The following is a 19,332-nucleotide window of genomic DNA, read 5'->3' as shown; positions in this document are numbered from 1 at the left end:
TGATGGCATATATGAACACAATACGCCTCTTGCAGGCCTAAATATCTTTAATAATGTTGGAATACATACTCACTCAAAATATTTCTTTTTCTTTTTCGGTATTTAGTGGATCGACTACTGAAATATATTATGAGCTGTAGTCGCATTGCGTCTTAGTTATTATGGCATGCACTTTTCAAGGGCGTATCCAGCGTTTTTTTTAAAGGGAGGGGTCTATATATCAATATCCTCTTCAGTCAATTTTACTGCCTAACATACTTTTGGTTTTCAAAAGGTGGTGTGTGTGTCGTTGCTCACAATGTCGATCACTGGATTGTCTGGTCCAGACTAGATTATTTACAGGCCGCCGTCATATAGCTGAAATATTGCAGAGTATGTCGTTAAAAAACAACAACAAACAAACATGTAAGGTAACACACATGTTTCACTACGTATACCATATGTTAACCATTAACCTTTACTCGTTATGTTGTAATCAAAATTAATTCTATAATAGGTTTATGGCATGTCTCCGAGTACGCAAGCTGTGCACATACGCCCTAGTGGATACACTACTAGAAAAATGGATAATGAAATAAATTATATTGACAAGCGTATCTTGAAACACCACATAATATCATATTTATAAACGTCTGCATGGTGCTGTCCTACTGCCACATTTCTGCCTGTAAACCAAACCTGTTAATCATGTACAGAGGTTGTCAATTACCCCCTCCTCCCATGAATCCCCAATACTATGTATTTTTTCACTCCAAGTCGTATCTGTCCCTCCCTGAATCACGAATATAAATTTACACAAATGTCAAAAGCACTTTTCAGATTTTCACTTTACAGACAGAATGTAATTTTATATAGTGTCTGAAAAAAAGTAAAGATCCGCCAGTGTCCGATGGGCACCTGTTACACTTACTGTGTTGATTGATTGCAATTTGACCATTTATTTTAAAACATGCGGTTAGATATCATAAAACAAATAATAACACAAGAATCACCCGCTGTGTTAATTAAACCAGATTCATTGCCGTATTGAAACTCAAAAGTATTTAAAGCCAATACTAGCCCTCAGCAAGGCTAGGTTGGAAGAAACAACCAATCAAATTGCGACATTGTCGCTACCGGAAGTCATATGATTTTTAGTCACATGATCGTGAGTTGACTAGTGTCCTGAACTACGCTTGATATATCACTCTCTTCTCCCGATTGTACTTGAGTCGGCGGCCTTTTGTGGCACTTGAGGTATCAAAATGAACATTTTCTTCGCCATAACGGTGTTGGCATTTGTCAGCCAAGGTGAGTAACAAGTTACAGGAATGTTGACCAGTTTCCATCTGCAGGAAATTCATCTTCGCCTAGCCAAATATCACTAAGAAAATAGAACTTTGTATGGAGTGAGTTGTGGAATATTATTGGACAAATGCCTTTGTAGAATAATAATCGTAGACAGCGTGACAGACAGAATTGATCTAGGTTGCTTGAAGCTCCCAAAATGTCCCAAGATCTTAAATTCAGACGTTGACAAGACCAAGATGACTTTGACAACGCGATCACGTTCACACGGGTTGGGTATTTCTGGGAAGTTGGTGAACCAGAACAAGTAGTTCAGGTGATCACGCGACACTTTGGATTCACATTTCAATGAGGATGTCGTAATGTATATCCTGAAGATAATGATTGGGGGATAGAAATAATGGTTAGTTTCACTGCCCACAATAATGATCTGCTACAGAGCTGCCATATTCCGAAAGTAAAAGTGATAGTCGAACGGAAGTGTCACTTGTCCTTCCTGAAAATAGATAAATGTACTAGTTTAATACTGGCAGACTAATGTTATTTCAAACACTGATGATTCTCAGATTATGGATAATATGGCTGAAGGGGTAGTTGTGGCATAGGGTTCAGGACACGACTACCCCAGGTACCTTTCTGTATATTAAGTTTCCCAGTTCCTGTTGCATGAAGCGTTTAGCACTACAACATTGGTAAGTCTGTGTTAAAATATGGGAGTTACAATTGTCTTGGTGCTAAGTTCACTTTGTGGTATGGCCTGGGCTAAAGGTCACGATACAGAAATATTTCCTTATTGATCATATTGACTAGTCTGTCATACAGACCCTGCAAGTGTATAATATTTGGCAAGTCTAGATTACTGCAGTATCAGGCAATGAGAAAGTCTCTCGGTTCCTTTTTATTATACTTTATAACTATAATTTAACAACTTTTTTCTCTTTTTATATCATCACCACGGTTGCTATTTTCTAACATCAATCAGTCAGTTGCCATAGCAAGCTAGACTTTAGGTTACCGAACAAGTGAAACAGTCTACATATTGACCACTGGAGCAGCTGGTCAAGTCCATTTGACTGTTTCACTTGTTCGGTAACCTAAAGTCTAGCTTGCTATGGCAACTGACTGATTGATGTTAGAAAATAGCAACCGTGGTGATGATATACTAGTATAATGGGTTATATTGAAAGTTCAAGCAGTACAAGCGTGAAAGTGCCAATTCAAGAATATGCAGCAATGGTTGATTTTACCGGAGTACATACTAAATTTCACAGAGGAACAAGTTTTTCGCTCACTGTTGACTGGACTTGTCGAGCTTGGGATCATATCTGTACTCTGATTTTGGCCAAGGTTCACTTTCTGTATACAGAAAGGTACCATTTCTGTAGTACCCCGTGCATTAACGACCTCATGTCCATTAATATGGACGGTGGTGTTCCCAGTGAGTTTGAGATACATATACGTAAAGATGGCCACATAAGTCAAAATTAACATGAAAAAGTTAAAACGATCATTAAAAAGGTCAAAACAGGCATGAATTTGATTTATTTATATATTGAATACATATTGCATTTGAATAAACAAAGAGAAGAAAAGATGATATCTTGGGTTGTTGTCTGTCTATACAGAGATCACTAACACCTTGTTAACATGGTTCATACTAATCTTATTCGCACTGTGAAGATCCGGGTTAGAATAGGTCTTCAGCAACCCATGCTTGCCGTAAAAGGTGACTATGCTTGTCGTAAGAAGCGACCAACAGGTTCGGGTGGTCAGGCTCGCTGACTTGGTTGATGCATGTCATCGCATCCCAATTTGATCAATGCTCGTGATGTCAATTGTCTGGCCCAAACTCGATTATTTACAGATTGCCGTCATAAAGGTGGAATATTGTTGAGTGCGGCATGAAACAAACAAACAAACACTAATCCTATTCATGTCTTTTTAAACCCAACTTGACACATGTTTTATGGAATGATTTCATTCACATTACTTAATCCTTGTTTGTCCTAGAATCGGCTAGATCAATATCATTTTAGTCAGTGACTGTCAGTAATATCTGCTGGTGATAAGATTTTCCAAACATTCACTGAGCCGAGGTTGAAACACTTATCATTGTTCAGGTTAGACATATTAGAGGTTAGATGAGTAGTTGTTTTTTTTGTAATGTGTTTTTTGGTATTTTGACAAGTCTTAGTTAACTTGCGATTTAGTGATGTAGTGGAACTACCATTTCAGTATTAACCTTTGATTACAGAACAGAGTAGAATGAATTCTGTGAACCAGTATCTTAATGATGTTCTGTCTGCAGAGCTCCAGATAACTTTTTGAGCAACTGAGTTTTCACTCTTAGAGTTTCTATTTTGATCTGGGTCATTACATTTTTCATTGGGTAACTCATCTAATTCATCACTCTTTAGCTCTGTGTTATAAATATATAGTTGATTTTTTCATGGTTGCAGTCCACAGGTCATTGAGAAATTTAGGGCTGGGACGGGTAACTTGGGTACTCGGGTCCGGTGGGTACTGAATAGGACCCGGGTACCCACTGGACTACCTGGACCCGTAGTTAAACATGTGATATACTGTTTAAAGACTTAACATAGAACTCTATGGTTACACTACAAGTCACTAATGTTCATATTTCTTTCTGACAGCACCCATTCCTTCTGGCTTTTATATGTTTGAATAAAGATAAAACTTCAGTGTATGCATGACCAGATCGTTTTATACATGTATCAAAATTCATTTTACCAGGGCTACGGTCAAACTATTCCCAATCAGACATTTTACACCCAACTCTTGAGACTTACAGCGGGTACCCGTGTTGGGTCGGGTAATAGTGTGGTGGGTACCCTTGTAGTAAATTTGAACTTTTCCCAGCCCTATTGTTGATGTGACTAAAATTCTGTGAATATGGATTTTATAAATCATGCAAATGTTTCAACATATTACTCATAATCATAATCTAGGAATAGATTATTATTACATGATAAACCATAACTGTTTTTATCTTTATTGTGGCGGTTTTAATATATATCTGTTTTGACTTGCACTGGTTAACACATGTAATGTGTCAGCTATCAATTTTTTTATAAATTGTGAAATCTATTTGAAGTTCATAAAAAAACAAATTGGAAATGGCGCTTGCTCATGTCCGTTTATGTTGTCCTGATCTGGAAATTGAGCATGGGCATCAGTTCAATGTACCTTGAAATTAAAATCTATTTAAGTCAGAGAAATGAAATTTTGCACACTGGTGTTACTCGTCATAATCTCAGATGAGTTTGAGTTATGGCCCTTACTCCATGATTTTCAACTTAGTGCAGAAACTACTTAAGCTGCATGATTGAAAATTTGCATGCTTATCTATAAAGAGATACTTGTCAAGGCTTTGTTCGAGTTACGGAGTTACGTCCCTTGTCCCGTGTTTTTCAGGTTTTAAATTAATGTTGGTGTCAAGAGTTTTGTGCAATGCAAACAAAAGAAGAAGATGACGTATATGACAGTTCTATCAAACATAACTTTGTCAAATATCATGTGTCAAATACCAAATGTAATATTGTGTTCGTCATTCATGATTCTGAAGATTGTCAAACGGAGCGAGTTGCAGCAATATCTCAGATGGCCTGTTTGTTCCCCGTCGAGTTGTTTGGCCCCTGTTTGAAAGTATGCCCCTCCTTGGAAATTTTTCAGTACCTCTGTATATGTCAGGGATAAACTGGACCCAGGGTTTTTCCTCTTAACCCCCAATAATAACTTTTAAGGGTCCTTGCAGGCAATATGAGGGTCCTGCAAAGTAATGATATGGTGTAGTGAACTGTACATCTTGATAATTACTTGAATGAATCAGTGATAATGTGGACAGTGGTCATTATTGATGGATGAAATAACACCAGTCACTGCTCTTGATGCACTGTAGGTACAATGAACATTATTGTGCGTATTTCGGGACGCAGTATATTTTCTTTTCTGCGTCCATTTGTGTGTCATGCAATACCCTGATGACCACAGGTCAGTTAGTCTGAAATAAGCAGTGGACTAGTCGATATAACCAAGGGTGTCTTCCCCTGTGAGTAGCATGATGACTACTGTATTCAACGTACTAAGTGCCCAGGGTGCTCTCAAAATTAGAAATAGGGGACTCTAGAATATAATTTTAGTGAGAAAAAAAAAGCAGAGTTGAAAGATTGTAAATTTCGTGGTTTATGCTGTCAGCCTGAAATGATACAAAAGAAAATTCTGTGTGTATTATCCACGACAGATATATTTTCCAGAATTTAATTGCCCATAACTAAGGGTGCATATAACACACGAATGCGTATTATACATGAATATATAAGTCTTGTGTACATTGATCAATCGGAAGGGGTGCTTATCATGCTTATTGGGATTGTTCACTAGCCAATATATTAGTAAATATCGCCGTGGGTGCTTATTAGAGCAGGGTGCTTATTATGTCGAATAAGGTAAAGTGTTAGTTTGCAAGGCCGACTTGGATTTCACTGACAAGGTAAGCAATGACAAGGAAAAGGTTCAAACACTCAATAAAATCCAGTTGGGTCACAGTAAGACACTTTCACAATCTGCCTATTGTCATTGTTGAAACGATGGAGTTATTAGTAATAACTCATGACTAATGACTCATATGTTACCTTAGAGACATAATGTCAACCCAAGTTCCTCTTGGTCGTCCGGTTCATGACCAGACGGAAACAATAGACTTATCATAGTGTAATCTCCAAGTGCTCATGTGCTTTACCCGGTTGAATGTGCTAATGTTTCCAGAAAAGCAACAAATAATTGACACTTTCAGTTTCAGTGCTTATGTTGGTATCATGTTTGAAATAAACCATGACATAACCCTGATGTCAAAAGTTGGGGGGTCACTGGATTCAAATACCGTAGGAGAAGATCTCAAAGAAAGCTCTGCTTGACATTTAATGGTTCACAGATAAATATTATTGTCTGTGTAATAGAATAGTTGCAAGCTGGCTACACTGGTTGCCAATGCTATTAATGTCCATGTGAGAACTGTCTACAGATTACAGCAACGATACCAGGTCAGCTTGCAGTCAACATAAAACCTGGTTTTTCTGATTCTTCATCCATCTTGGCATGGCGCCAGTATCAATCCAAGAATGTTGGATCCGCATATTAGTATGCCGAAAAGGCACAATCAAACGCAAGTTCTTTTTTATTTTCATGGACTTTGTTCCATGGTCATTTGTTAAGCTGTGTTTTGGAGACTCATTATATCCATATTTGTGTCACATTTTGGCTGTTAACGTTACATTTGGATACAGACTAATGTCAAAAATGAGATACCTCCAAAAAAAGCATTTGATTGGGAAACTTTCATGAAGTATTTTCATGAAGTGATGTTTCTTTTGTGGTTCAGAATGTAAAAGTAGAAATGATCTTGATTTGTTGAAGTCATGAATAAAACCACCTGCAGGGATGTTTTCAGGTAATAAAGAAATATCAAGCTGTTAAAACAACTTGTGATCACAGTGATACTGACCATCCAACAGTGGACCATCCAACTTCAGTCAAAGCCCTTCATTGTAACCTCTCAAGCTCATTAAAATCAGATCTTAGTCTTCGCTACCGCTAAACAAAGATCTGAGGACATCCCATTACGGGTCACATCAGAACGACCTTTTGCGAATTTTGACCGACCAATGAAATGACTGACAAGAAATCGACATTGGCCAATCAGAAAGCAGCTTTCTCGAACTTTACTTAAAACAAGACTTAATACATGTCAAGATTGAACCTTTCATGATTCTGGAACAGTCAACATTATTTTATAATATCAAGACTAATGAAGTTGTTCAGCTTCAAAGTGGAACTTTCTCTAACTTTCCTTCAAAACAATTCAAAGTTCAAACACCAGAAAATAATTAATGTACTCCACCAGTGATACAACTTCAAAGAATTTTGATGCAATGGTTGAAGAAATTGTATCTGAAATTATTGTTTTATCAGGAATAGTATATTCCAATATCGTGTTACCTTAGTAGCAGCTTTTACTATATATATATTTAAAATTATAGAACCACAAGTATAGCATTTTGGTACTGGTGATTGCTGTTGCAGGATATTTTTACGTAAGGAACAATTTGACCAGTCACCCTAGGGATTCCCGTGCTACAGGTATTTTGATTGCGAAAACGTTATGTTGACATATATTAGCCAAAGTATGGCATTTTTAATATATGTATCCGTTCTCTAGTAACTAAAGTTTGTTTCAATGCATCAAAAGCGGTAATGTGACCGTGGTTGCTGTATCTCTTCACACACGATTTTACATAACTTAATGAAAACAATATTAAATGAAATTTTGAATAAAATTAATCAAATATATTACAAACACAAGACCAGATATACAATGAACACGTTTTAATAACAAGATACTATAAGAATGGTATTTGAATATACTTTAGTTCAGATTTGCTGACTGGTATTTTCGGTGTTACGTGCTTGCGCAGATCAGCTGATAATGTTTTTTGAGATGGGGAAAAACATCTGTCGGTGTAAAACCTGAGCTTATTAAAAATGTAAGTATGTTTTTGGGAGCCATGTGTTACCGCTCGCTGTAACCAAGTTAGCGGTTTATTGAAAGGCACAATAGCAAGGAAACACTGTACTTGAGATTTGCGTTCCGTATCGTGGCGTATCGATAAATGGGCCCATGTTTATCATATATCGTATCGTGGGTCTAGTATCGCGATGCATCGGAATATCGGTGTATCGTTTCACCCTTACAGCCTACCATCTTTAATATACAAGACGCATGTGGTCTGATACTTAGTTACGTTTTATGTTCTGGCTTTGTTGAAGTGACGTTTATGTAGGGATGTGCGGTTTTATCGGTATACCGGTATATTGCAATACAAATTCATCACGATACGTATCGCGATACGTTTTTAGTGTATCGGATTTTCCCTCATTATTCAAACACCATCTGATAAATATACGTATTTTACAATCGGAAATCATCGGGAACGAACGTTGCTGACAACTTGGAACTAGAGTTACTTCCCTTGATTGTTTATCCAACATGGCAGATGCCTTTGACATCGTGCCGAACAAAAAGGGAAAATCTTTTGACCTTGAGTTTAATTTTTTTTCACAATGTTTGATGAGAGACAATGACTGACATGGAATTTGTCATGATGTATAATTCTTATCCAATTTATGTGAATGTTACTGTTAATGTTTCATTGTGTTTCAAACTGTTTCAGAGAGTAAACATTATTCAAATGTCATTGAAAAAGGTTGGAGACTGTGACTGACATGTATATGCCATGATGTATAGTCCTACCTTATTAAGTCAACACAAAGACAAAACAAATGCTTCATACTCTTTATTTGATTGTAGATAGAAATAATAGTACAATATATTAAAATTGGTTCATGAGTTTGACCAAATTGTTAACATTGCAGCTTTCACATTAATATTTGTTAATAAGGGATATGAAAAAAAGCTTTTCTTTTAGTAGAAATTATTTCCCAGTATATTGCAATAATATTGCAATATGTGTTTGAAATATTGCAATATATCGCAATACACTTTTTGGTCCAATTCCCAACCCTATAAGCCTCAGACTATTCAGTGGAAAAGAGTTTAGTTAAGCAATCAATCCAATGTTAAAATGCCTCTGAACTTAAGAAAATCAGTTCTTTGCAAAAGTCCAAATTCTGAGCCATATCTTTTTTTTTTCAAAAATTGCCTGCCAAGGGAACTTATGATATACAGTAACACCTCATTTTGAAGATAAAGCTAAAGATATTGAAATTTTAGGTAACATCTCACTGTAGTCTATTGAAGACATATTTTAAATTTGGAACCGAGTGCCATCCAGATCATGTCATAGCAATAGATGTTTAAAGATGGTACTTGTTGTTACCCTGACTGGCGTTTGGCATTAATGGAATGAAACGAGGAGTGGTCGGCTCGGAGTCAGTTTAATGTTTGAGTGGGGTATCCAGTGTGTTAGCACTATTATTGCGACATTGGTCCGGACACAAGTGTGTGCATGTTGCTAAAAAAGTGCAATAATCTTGAAAGTGTTGTTAAACCCCATTTCACCTCACCTCACCTCACCTCACATGAAATACGAGTAGGGGATATCAGACAATAACAAACAAACAACAGGATTAAAAACAGACGATACATCCCCCTCATTGCCTATGCAGTGGACACAAAACTCATGTGATCCACAGAACGTGATTGTATTCATAACATCTAGTTTTACGATCACCTGCCAGTCATGAAAGTCACGAGAAAGTTAGCAATGCTTTGAGATTTATGAGAAAAGGGTACAGAGGATCCAAGGTCAGACATGTTGATCATGTTCATGTTTAGGGCCTGAAAAGTTGTCTGCCTTGGATGACTCATGGTGTGTTTTTTAAAATAAACTGATGGTAGATATGTAACAATGTTAGGTTTCACTAACATTTCAGTTGACAGGTCTCCACAGTTGTCCAAAGTCCAGTATTCGTCATATGACTTCACAGACTGCTTCTACACTATAGCTGTCACATGGTCACCGGCCTCTAAACATCACCATGACAATGCTACATGTAGACGCCAGGAATTTTACATAGGATTCCAAACTAATTTCCCTTGGCAAGAAAAATTAGGAAACAATCAATACTTTCTTCTATTCTGATTTAGTTATTTTATAAATTCTGATGTCTTTACATTCGATGCAATAATGGTAAACTAAACACTAAAGCCTTTATCTTCTTTATTGGGTGTGTTATCGGTGAAATATAGGTTGCTGACATTTGCTTCAGACCTTGGGCCGAATATCGGCCTCCAAGCAGATCTAGATAATCACAAGAGATATGCACGGGCATCATTAGTGGTAGATAGATACCCAGAGAGTTTGGTCCACTTCTACTTAATTTACAAGCTGTTGTACTATAGCTGGAACATTGCTTGTTGGCATTTTAATCATAATATTCATTATTGTTTTGATAATTGATCAAGAATCGTATCGGTATCACTTTTAAATTATATTTAAAAACTCCCAATCTAATTAAAAACAGATCTTAGTTATTGCTACTGCTTTACAAAGGTCTGAGGTCATGGGTCACATCTGAATGGGATATGAGATATAGCCTTTGAAGTGGATATGTTCTGTGTATAAAATACCATGACTACAGTGAGGAAATCCATCTTTCAATGAATGTTCAAAAGAAATCACAGAAACATGTTTTTATGTTATGTATGATGAATGAACATAGTACATGTACCATGCACACTTTTGTTACTTATCAAGTAACATGATGTGCACACGACTTGATCCAAGATGTCTGATTGTCAAAATGCGTATAACGAATGATGGATATAACAAACTGAAATTAGTAGTCCCTTTGAGTTTGTTGTAACTGTAGTTTACTGTAACTAGTTTGACACATTCTCACCCTCAAATGAAAAAGTGCTGAACAAAGGAGAGTGTCTGCAGCTGTGGTACTCTGGTGTTTATAACAGTCTCAGTGATGTAACAAATGTTTTATTTGGGATAACACTTTCTTAGTAAAGTACAGATTCTCGTATATTTTTTGGTAGAGTCTCGTCGGGGATTGTACCCACACTGCCAGAGTTAGCCATCAAATCCTTAACACACTCTGGCAACGTGGGTACAATCCCGGACCGGACTCAACCCAAAAAAGTCAGAAATCTGTACTTTACTTAGAAGTGTTATCCCAAATATAACATTTGGTAGATTTGAACACTTTCTAAATGGCATCGTGTGTTCATAGTATCAGTGATGACATGGTTTGGTTGTTGCTAGATTTAAGATTGTGTAAATTGAAAATGTATTAGATTCAGTTTTGAAAACAAACAAACAAACTGAGAAGCTGAAACCGATATAACCCAAACAAGGAAATAAATAAAGTATTGAAGTACTTCCTCCACCCATAGTTATCTCTGCTCAAAGTTATCGCTTTGAAGATAATTCAGCAGGGTTGGTCTTTGATATGAACATGTTGATCATGAATGTGTGCATCATACAATCACGGATCATTTTCAACTTCACGGAACCCAGATAACATGGAATGGTCTGTTGATAGTTCTGAGTTACATGCTGTGCCACACAAGACTGTGTTATCAGTGGTTGAGGAAATGACCTGAAGATAGTTTTGCTTTCGTGATCAGTAAATGAATTTGGATTTAGAATAAGTACATGTAGACAGTGTTAGGGGTTGTCATAAAATATCCACAAATAAAAGTTTTGTGTCTCCTTAAAAATGTCAAATATGGATTCTTATATGGGAGCCGTACCCAAGTGTGGACAACCATAACGTCATTACTCAAATGTGGGTCCTTGTTAGGGAGCTTTACCCACATGAATGTCCTGATGTGGGAGCCTTACCCAAATGTGGGTCCTTGTTTTGCAGCCTTACCCAAATGTGGGTCCTTGTTTTGGAGCCTTCCCAAAATGTTGGTCCTTGTTTTGGAGCTTTACCCAAATATCGGTCCTTGTTTTGGAGGCTTACCCAAATGGGTATCCAAATGTACCGGGTAGGGTCCTTTTTGGGCAATCTTCTCAAAGCAAATTTATTGCTCACCAGAACTGTCAATTATTTGTATGACACTCCCATATATTGTTTATTTTCCCCTGAAATAACCCTCCTGTTTCTCATGATGATGAGGGGCACGGGTGTCCCAGTTGTCGAAGGCGCCAGGCTGTACAGAGTTGCATCCCTTGGGCCCGCCAGAAACCTATGATTGTGGGTTCAAATCCTGTTTCGCCCTGATTATGTTTCTAGGTTTGTCATCACCATACCCATGCTCGTGGGTTTCACCGAAGTGGTAAACGTCTGAGACCTGCATCACTTCGGGCTTTCCTCCCACATTAAACTGACATGCCGTGATATAACTGGAATACTGTTAAAAGCGACGTTAAACCCAACTCACTCACTCACTCACCATGATGAATTATATCCATGGCCAAGGCAGTGTAAATAGAGGTTATCAGGCGTGTGTGATAGGATAGTAAATATCCTATATTACCAATACACATTGTATTTATCTGTGTAACTCTTTCCTTGTGCTGAGTATCTATCATTTATATTTTCAATTTGATTGTTATCATTTCCCTGTAAACATTAAACAAACAGCTGGAGAGGAAAACAATGTACAAACATATAATTGATGATCCCATCTATGTAGGCAGGTGTTAGAATTTGACTTATTTCTGTAAAGTGTATAATAAAAAATACATGAATGTTTTTGTTAATATAATTTGATAAGTACACAGATATCATTTGCTGAGACAGGTAGTATTCCTATTGAATGATAATGTGATTATGTGAACAATCAATAACGATCCCTTTACTTTGCATGCTCACTAAACAAGTCTGAAATAATTTAAGGAGCTTAACGCTGTGGGTAGCTGTAAATGGTATAGAGGAAGTTCAGTTCTGGTAGGAAGCTTGTCTGTGTCTTGAGGAAATCACAGCAGTCCTTCATGACCTGTGATGAGTCATTAGTAATCTCCTGACCAATGTACCGCACAGTTAGAAATATAGGCCATGTGATCACGGGAGTCGCTCACTGCACATACCCACAAAATAATTTTTTGATTGGGGGAGTAAACATATACCTGTTGCACATATACCTGTTTTTTTTTTTTTAATTCATTGTCTGATCATGTGTGACCAATGGTCATAGATTGCAATCTCAAAAGAAACAGAATATTTCAGAAATTTAAACATCCACTATTAAAATCAATGACAGAAAAGTAGTTATCAAAGGAGCCAATGCAAGAGGTTGTTACAATGTTTGTTTTATTACAATATCCTTTAGGGCTGTGAGTGAGTGAGTGAGTGAGTGAGTGGGAGTGTGTGTGAGAGTGAGAGTGTGTGTGTGAGAGTGTGTGTGAGAAATGTTTTTCCGGAGCCCTGGTAAATTTGAGTGAATGGGAAAGTCAAAAGTTCTTTTGTATAATCCTATGAGTATGTTTAGTACATTGTCCTCACTGACATAGGTGCGTTTTTGGACAGACGGTTGAAGTAAGTGGTATGTTATGTAACCATGGTAACATTATTTTATTTTGTTTCAGCCAATGGCCAGGCAGGTCGGGTGGTGTCTGTCCAGGGGGTAAGTCTATAGTTCAGATTGGAAGATGGCCTTGTGGTATGGAAACCACTACTCAGTAAATTAACAAATCCATGGGAAATATTGTTTGAAATGTGTGTAATTTGGCAACAATGCTTTGGATGGTTCTAAAATGAGTTCATTCACTTTACTTTTTTTCACACTTTCCTCTTCCACGTAGAGTGATGACAAGGTGTGCACCGACTGCATCAACTTCTTCACGGATGTTGCCAAGATGGTGTCGTCTGCTAACACAACTGTGAGTATTGTAGTGGAAGCCCAAAGATTTTCACCACTATGGAAATAGGTATTTTGAACAGTTTCAGGAAAAACCAGTAATTGAGGTGAAATTAGCTTTTATAATTTTATTCATTTTGCAGATTTGAATTTTTAGGAGAATACTTTAAAGTATGATTTAATTCTATTGATTCTGGGAAACATATTTGCTTTCCTGGATTGGATATATTGTCATACCAGTTAAATACTTTGCAAATGATATTAGCTGCTTGAAAGTAGTCTTGTTTAGATATTTTAGATTTTAGATTTTAGACTGTTTGTTCTCTACTCAACCTCCCTGAACATGATATACGTAATTCAGAATTCTCACTCTCTTAATTTGAATTCGAGCAGAGGCCACTTGTACTGCTCTACGTCATTTTGATTCGTTTCAAGTCGGTGAATAATTGGTGTTTACTTTCAGCAGTAAATGATAATTTGGCTAACTGATAGTAATAACACTGCATTATTTACCAGGCTGAGATCGAACAATTGTTGGACCAGATGGTGTGTTCTAATTTCGGCTCGCTGAAAGATTTGGTAAGTCTATTCTTGAGCTTAATCATGTATACTGATAAGAATAAATAAAGCAACAGATAACATCATCAGCCTCAGAATATCTTTCACTAGTCGTCACAGTTTGTAGTAAAATCAATTCATGGAAAAAAATATTTAACACACATGTGACAAGTCACTGAGGACAACCATCATTGGATATTTTCATTGCCTTCGGCATTATTTAGTTTTCTCGGGCTAGTAGACTAGCAAGAATTTGAAGGCTGTTTCATGTCCCCTGGAGAAGACTAAAGGGTTTGTTGGCATTGCAGGGACACACCACTCACTACATTACCATGTTTGTTTGTTTGTTTGTTTGTTTGTTTGTTTAATGCTGCACACAGCAATATTCCAGCTATGTCGGTGGTCTGTAAATAATCAACTCTGGACCAGACAATCTTGGGATTGTTATCATGAGCATCTGTCCACGCAATGGGAATACGATGACATGCATCAACCAAGTCAGCAAGTCTGACTACCTGACCCCATTAGTCGCCTCTTTTGACAAGCATGGTCATCTTTTTGCGGCAAGCCGAAGGTCCGGGTTCGATTCCCCACTTGGGTACAATGTGTGAAGCCCATAGCTGGTGTCCCCCACCGTGATATGGCTGGAATATTGCCAAAAGCGGCATAAAACCAAACTCACTCACTCACTTACTCAAAAACATTTGAGCTTCATCGATGTTTTAACCAAGTTTGTTCTCTACCGCTTGATGTCAGACACCAAATTCAACTTGCTTTGTATGGTTTTAAAAAGTGCCCTCATAAGACACTTTTTACAACATGTACGGTAATAATTTTAACACCTAAAGCATTGTATTCATCATCCAAGTACTACATACTACTCAAAAAACCTTAAAGAAGACTATGGCTGTGACAGATTAACTAGTGTTGTATGAAAAAATCAGGTGTGGTCTAACCAGGGATCCGGAAAATTTAAAATCCCAATTGGACATTTGCATTTAGGCCATGCCCCCTTCAAATAGTGTATTTAGTACGACTTTTAACACACATTACAAGTTGGTACGTATTCATAATATGATGATATAAACACCGATATTAATGTTGTTTGTTGTTTTATTTACATACTTAAATATAAATATTAGACAAATAACAAAAATATCATTTAAAAATTACATGGAAAACATATGTTTATTTCTGTTATAATATCGATTTGTTCATGAAACAAAACAAACCAAGCTTGTCAGTATAGATAATCTTTATTGTGTTACAATTGCAGACAGAAACTATTCAGTCCAAACTGTAGATCATGTCAGGTCAAAATTTAAGAATGTCCAGACAATTTGTTTAAAATGTCCAGATAGAAAAAAATTCAATGTCCGGTTAGCAATATAAACTGGACATTTGAGATTTTCAATCGGACATGTCCGGCGCATATGACCGTTTCCAGACCCCTGGGTCTAACTTCTTTTGAGTAGTGTGTACATTTAACAGGGACAGAAACTTGACTTGTTGGAAACCAGAATATGTTTGGTCTCTCGTTTGATCCCATCAGTTGTTGATTGGAAAAAAACATAGAAAACAACACTGTTCAGAGTAACAAGGCTCTTCAGTATAGAAGGGGCGGTCGGGTAGCCTAGTGGTTAAAGCGTTCGCTCGTCACGCCGAAGACCCGAGTTCGAATCCCGACATGGGTACAATGTGTGAAGCCCATTTCTGGTGTCCCCCGCCGTGATATTGCTGGAATATTGCTAAAAGCGGCGTAAAACCAAACTCACTCACTCACTTCAGTATAGAAATGTGAAACTGTATTTTATTTTTGAAGTGTAAGCAGGTTCTGAACAGCTATGTGCCTCAAGTCCTGCAGTATCTTGCCAATCAAGATGTAAGTACATTTCACTGCAGTCATCTTTGTCAGTATCCTTTAAACAGAGGATTATTTCTTAATATTAGTAATTGCTTTGAAACATGTGAGCAGGACACATTGTCTCAAGATCAAATGACTTGTTAGTATACAAAGAAACCCAAACTGCTCATGGCGTTATTGTTGTTTGTTTTGGAGCGAAAAAAGTGTTCACTTTTGGTAAAGAATTCTCTTGTGGTAAAAATACTGCCTCTGTGGTCTAGTGGTAGAGCGTCTGGAGAGCGGAAGGTCCGGGGTACGATCCCTGGCTGCATCATACCAAAAGACGTTACAATATGGTACTTCTTGTTACCCTGCCTGGCACACGGCATTAAGGGGCTAAAACAAGGACTGGTCGGCTCAGAGTCAGTATTCTGTGTCTGAGTGGGGTATTCATGTTAAACTGCGGCATGGTATCTCAGAGGGCTAGCTCTATAAATCGGCATCAGTCAGGACTAGTACAAGCATGGACAAGGACATGCACATCGCTATATAAGTGCAATAATCTTGGACGTGACATTAAACCCTGTTTCACCTCACCTGTTGTGGTGAAGCCTTCGCTTGAGGTAACGCCTTGACTTGAGGTAACGCCTTGACTTGAGGTAACGCCTTCACTAGTGGTGAAGCCTTCGCTTGAGGTAACGCCTTCACTAGTGGTAAGGCCTTCACTTGAGGTAACGCCTTCACTAGTGGTGAAGCCTTCGCTTGAGGTAACGCCTTGACTTGAGGTAACGTCTTCACTAGTGGTAAAGCCTTCACTTGAGGTAACGCCTTCACTAGTGGTAAGGCCTTCACTTGAGGTAACGCCTTCACTTGTGGTAAAGCATTCACTTGCCTAGTCACATTTTCTTAAGTGGTAAAAAATGAGTGTTGAAAAAAGCAGGATCTATATAGAATTTTTTTTACAAGCTGTAGCAGCCGTGCAAGCAATGATTATGTCAAAGACAAATGTTGAATTTACATGTACCTTTTAGGCTGACTTATGTAATGCTTCAAGTAAAATGCTTGGACTCTTCCAGCTTGATATTTACACTATGTTGGTTGGCTGTTCCAGAACCCCAACCAGATCTGTGGACTGCTCGGCATGTGTACACAGGAAGTTCTGGAGCGAGCGGTAAGAACCATCCAGATCACTGAGCATAATCCAGGCACTCTTACCCTCCATCCTATGTTGATGTAGAGGACATTGCATCTCTTTGATGTGGTGTCTTTTGAACTAGAAAATGTCTAACATAAATGATTGGCGTAATGATTTGATCACTATTTTAGAAACACAAATTCAGTCAAGTCTTGTTAATCCGACAACAGGCTTTATCGGACCTAATTGTCTTTTCTTGTCATCAGCATGCAGCACAGAAGCCAGTGTCCAGTGCATTTGAGTGTGACCTCTGCAAGCAGGTGGTCACTAAGCTGAGAGCCATGGACAGGGACCAGACAACACAGGTCAGTGAACATGCGGTCACTTGCTCAGTTTGGGGGGTAATTCAGTCGTATTACATTTTCAGAGTATGTTTTGTTTGTTTTGTTGTTTAACAATATTCCAGCTATATGACGATGGTCTGTAAATGATTAAATCTGGATCAGACAATCCAGTGATCGACATCATGAGCATCGATCCACGCAATTGGGATGGTGACATGCATCATCAGCCAAGTCAGCGAGTCTGACCACCTGATTCTGTTAGTCGCCTCTTACGACAAGCATGGTCGCCTTTTGCGGCAAACATGGGTTGCTGAAGACCTATTCTACCCCAAATCTTAACAGGTCTTCAGAGTAGGTCCTAAATATACTGTACTTGTAACAGCCGACAGCTGGCTAGGCTCGGTGACTTGGCTGATTGCCTGACAGTGTACTCTTGGTATTGAATGATGCTCATGCTTTCACTCACTGGATTATCTGGTCTAGAGTTGATTTTGATGATGATGATGATGATGATATTGATATTGATATTGATGATGATGATGTGTGTTCCAGACTGAGCTGAAACAGTTTGTCGAAGATAATATCTGCCCATACCTCGGTACTGCTCAAAAACAGGTTGGTAATATTCAGCTTGGGAGGCCAGCAATTGACGCAATGTAGCCTGTCTAGCATGTGGGACGGCCCTTTTGTCTGAGAACATTCAACTTAAGTATGTCAGTGTATTTATATCTCCGTTTTATCAGTAGTAAGGTAACTCACCAGTGTGATAACAAGCAATCTGCAACAGGTAGACATGGAAGAGAAAACCTAGATCTGACAGTTGTAGGAGCGGAAGAGTCTGGGGTGATACTTCACCTGGAACTTGTGACATCATCTTTCAGGAAGATAATAAGTATGGGTGATCTGGAATATCAGTTTGTCATTTAAAGAATCACTGGTTTGACGTGTTCGCAAGCGATGCAAGTGTCAGCTGACCTGCACAGTAGCATGTTGTAACAACCATATGTCTTTACTGTGCATGTATGTGCAGATACCCCCTTCTTGTCCAAGTTGCAATTTCTGGCTGGTGTTAAACACTATCACAGGGAAACAGCAAGAAAGTTGATCAAATGATAAATACCATTTCTTTACTATACTACTCAGAAATGTTCAGGACAACCCAATTCTTTCATATTACTACAGTTGATCTGTCATGCCAGATTAATTGTAATGTGAAAGAATTGGGTGGTCCTGTCATGTCAGATTAATTGTAATGTGAAAGAATCGGGTGGTCCTGTCATGCCAGATTAATTGTAATGTGAGAGAATTGGGTGGTCCTGTCATGCCAGATTAATTGTAATGTGAGAGAATTGGGTGGTCCTGTCATGCCAGATTAATTGTAATGTGAGAGAATTGGGTGGTCCTGTCATGCCAGATTAATTTTAATGTGAGAGAATTGGGTGGTCCTGTCATGTCAAATTAATTGTAATGTGAAAGAATTGGGTGGTCCTGTCATGCCAGATTAATTGTAATGTGAGAGAATTGGGTGGTCCTGTCATGCCAGATTAATTGTAATATGAAAGAATTAGGTGGTCCTGTCATGTCAGATTAATTGTAATGTGAAAGAATTGGGTGGTCCTGTCATGCCAGATTAATTGTAATGTGAGAGAATCGGGTGGTCCTGTCATGCCAGATTAATTGTAATGTGATAGAATTGGGTGGTCCTGTTATGCCAGATTAATTGTAATGTGATAGAATTGGGTGGTCCTGTTATGCCAGATTAATTGTAATGTGAGAGAATTGGGTGGTCCTGTCATGCCAGATTAATTGT

General features: G+C 38.0%; 1 protein-coding gene across 1 annotated transcript in view; it reads left to right on the top strand.

The window, feature by feature from the left end:
- The first annotated feature begins 1,135 nt into the window (after positions 1-1,135).
- The window catches only part of LOC139468409 (prosaposin-like), a 34,564-nt gene continuing 16,367 nt past the window's right edge, over positions 1,136-19,332 (top strand). The window contains exons 1-8 of the mRNA XM_071250363.1: positions 1,136-1,290; positions 13,371-13,408; positions 13,587-13,664; positions 14,159-14,221; positions 16,023-16,082; positions 17,155-17,214; positions 17,445-17,543; positions 18,075-18,137. Coding sequence (XP_071106464.1) covers positions 1,245-1,290; positions 13,371-13,408; positions 13,587-13,664; positions 14,159-14,221; positions 16,023-16,082; positions 17,155-17,214; positions 17,445-17,543; positions 18,075-18,137 — 507 coding nt within the window. The 5' untranslated portion in view covers positions 1,136-1,244. The remainder of the gene's footprint in view (positions 1,291-13,370; positions 13,409-13,586; positions 13,665-14,158; positions 14,222-16,022; positions 16,083-17,154; positions 17,215-17,444; positions 17,544-18,074; positions 18,138-19,332) is intronic.

This window comes from Haliotis cracherodii, unplaced genomic scaffold, assembly GCF_022045235.1.
Source record: "Haliotis cracherodii isolate W230 unplaced genomic scaffold, xgHalCrac1.p SCAF_2, whole genome shotgun sequence".
In the NCBI taxonomy this organism is placed as follows: Eukaryota; Metazoa; Mollusca; class Gastropoda; order Lepetellida; family Haliotidae; genus Haliotis; species Haliotis cracherodii.
This window is presented reverse-complemented; position numbering and strand designations above follow the sequence as displayed.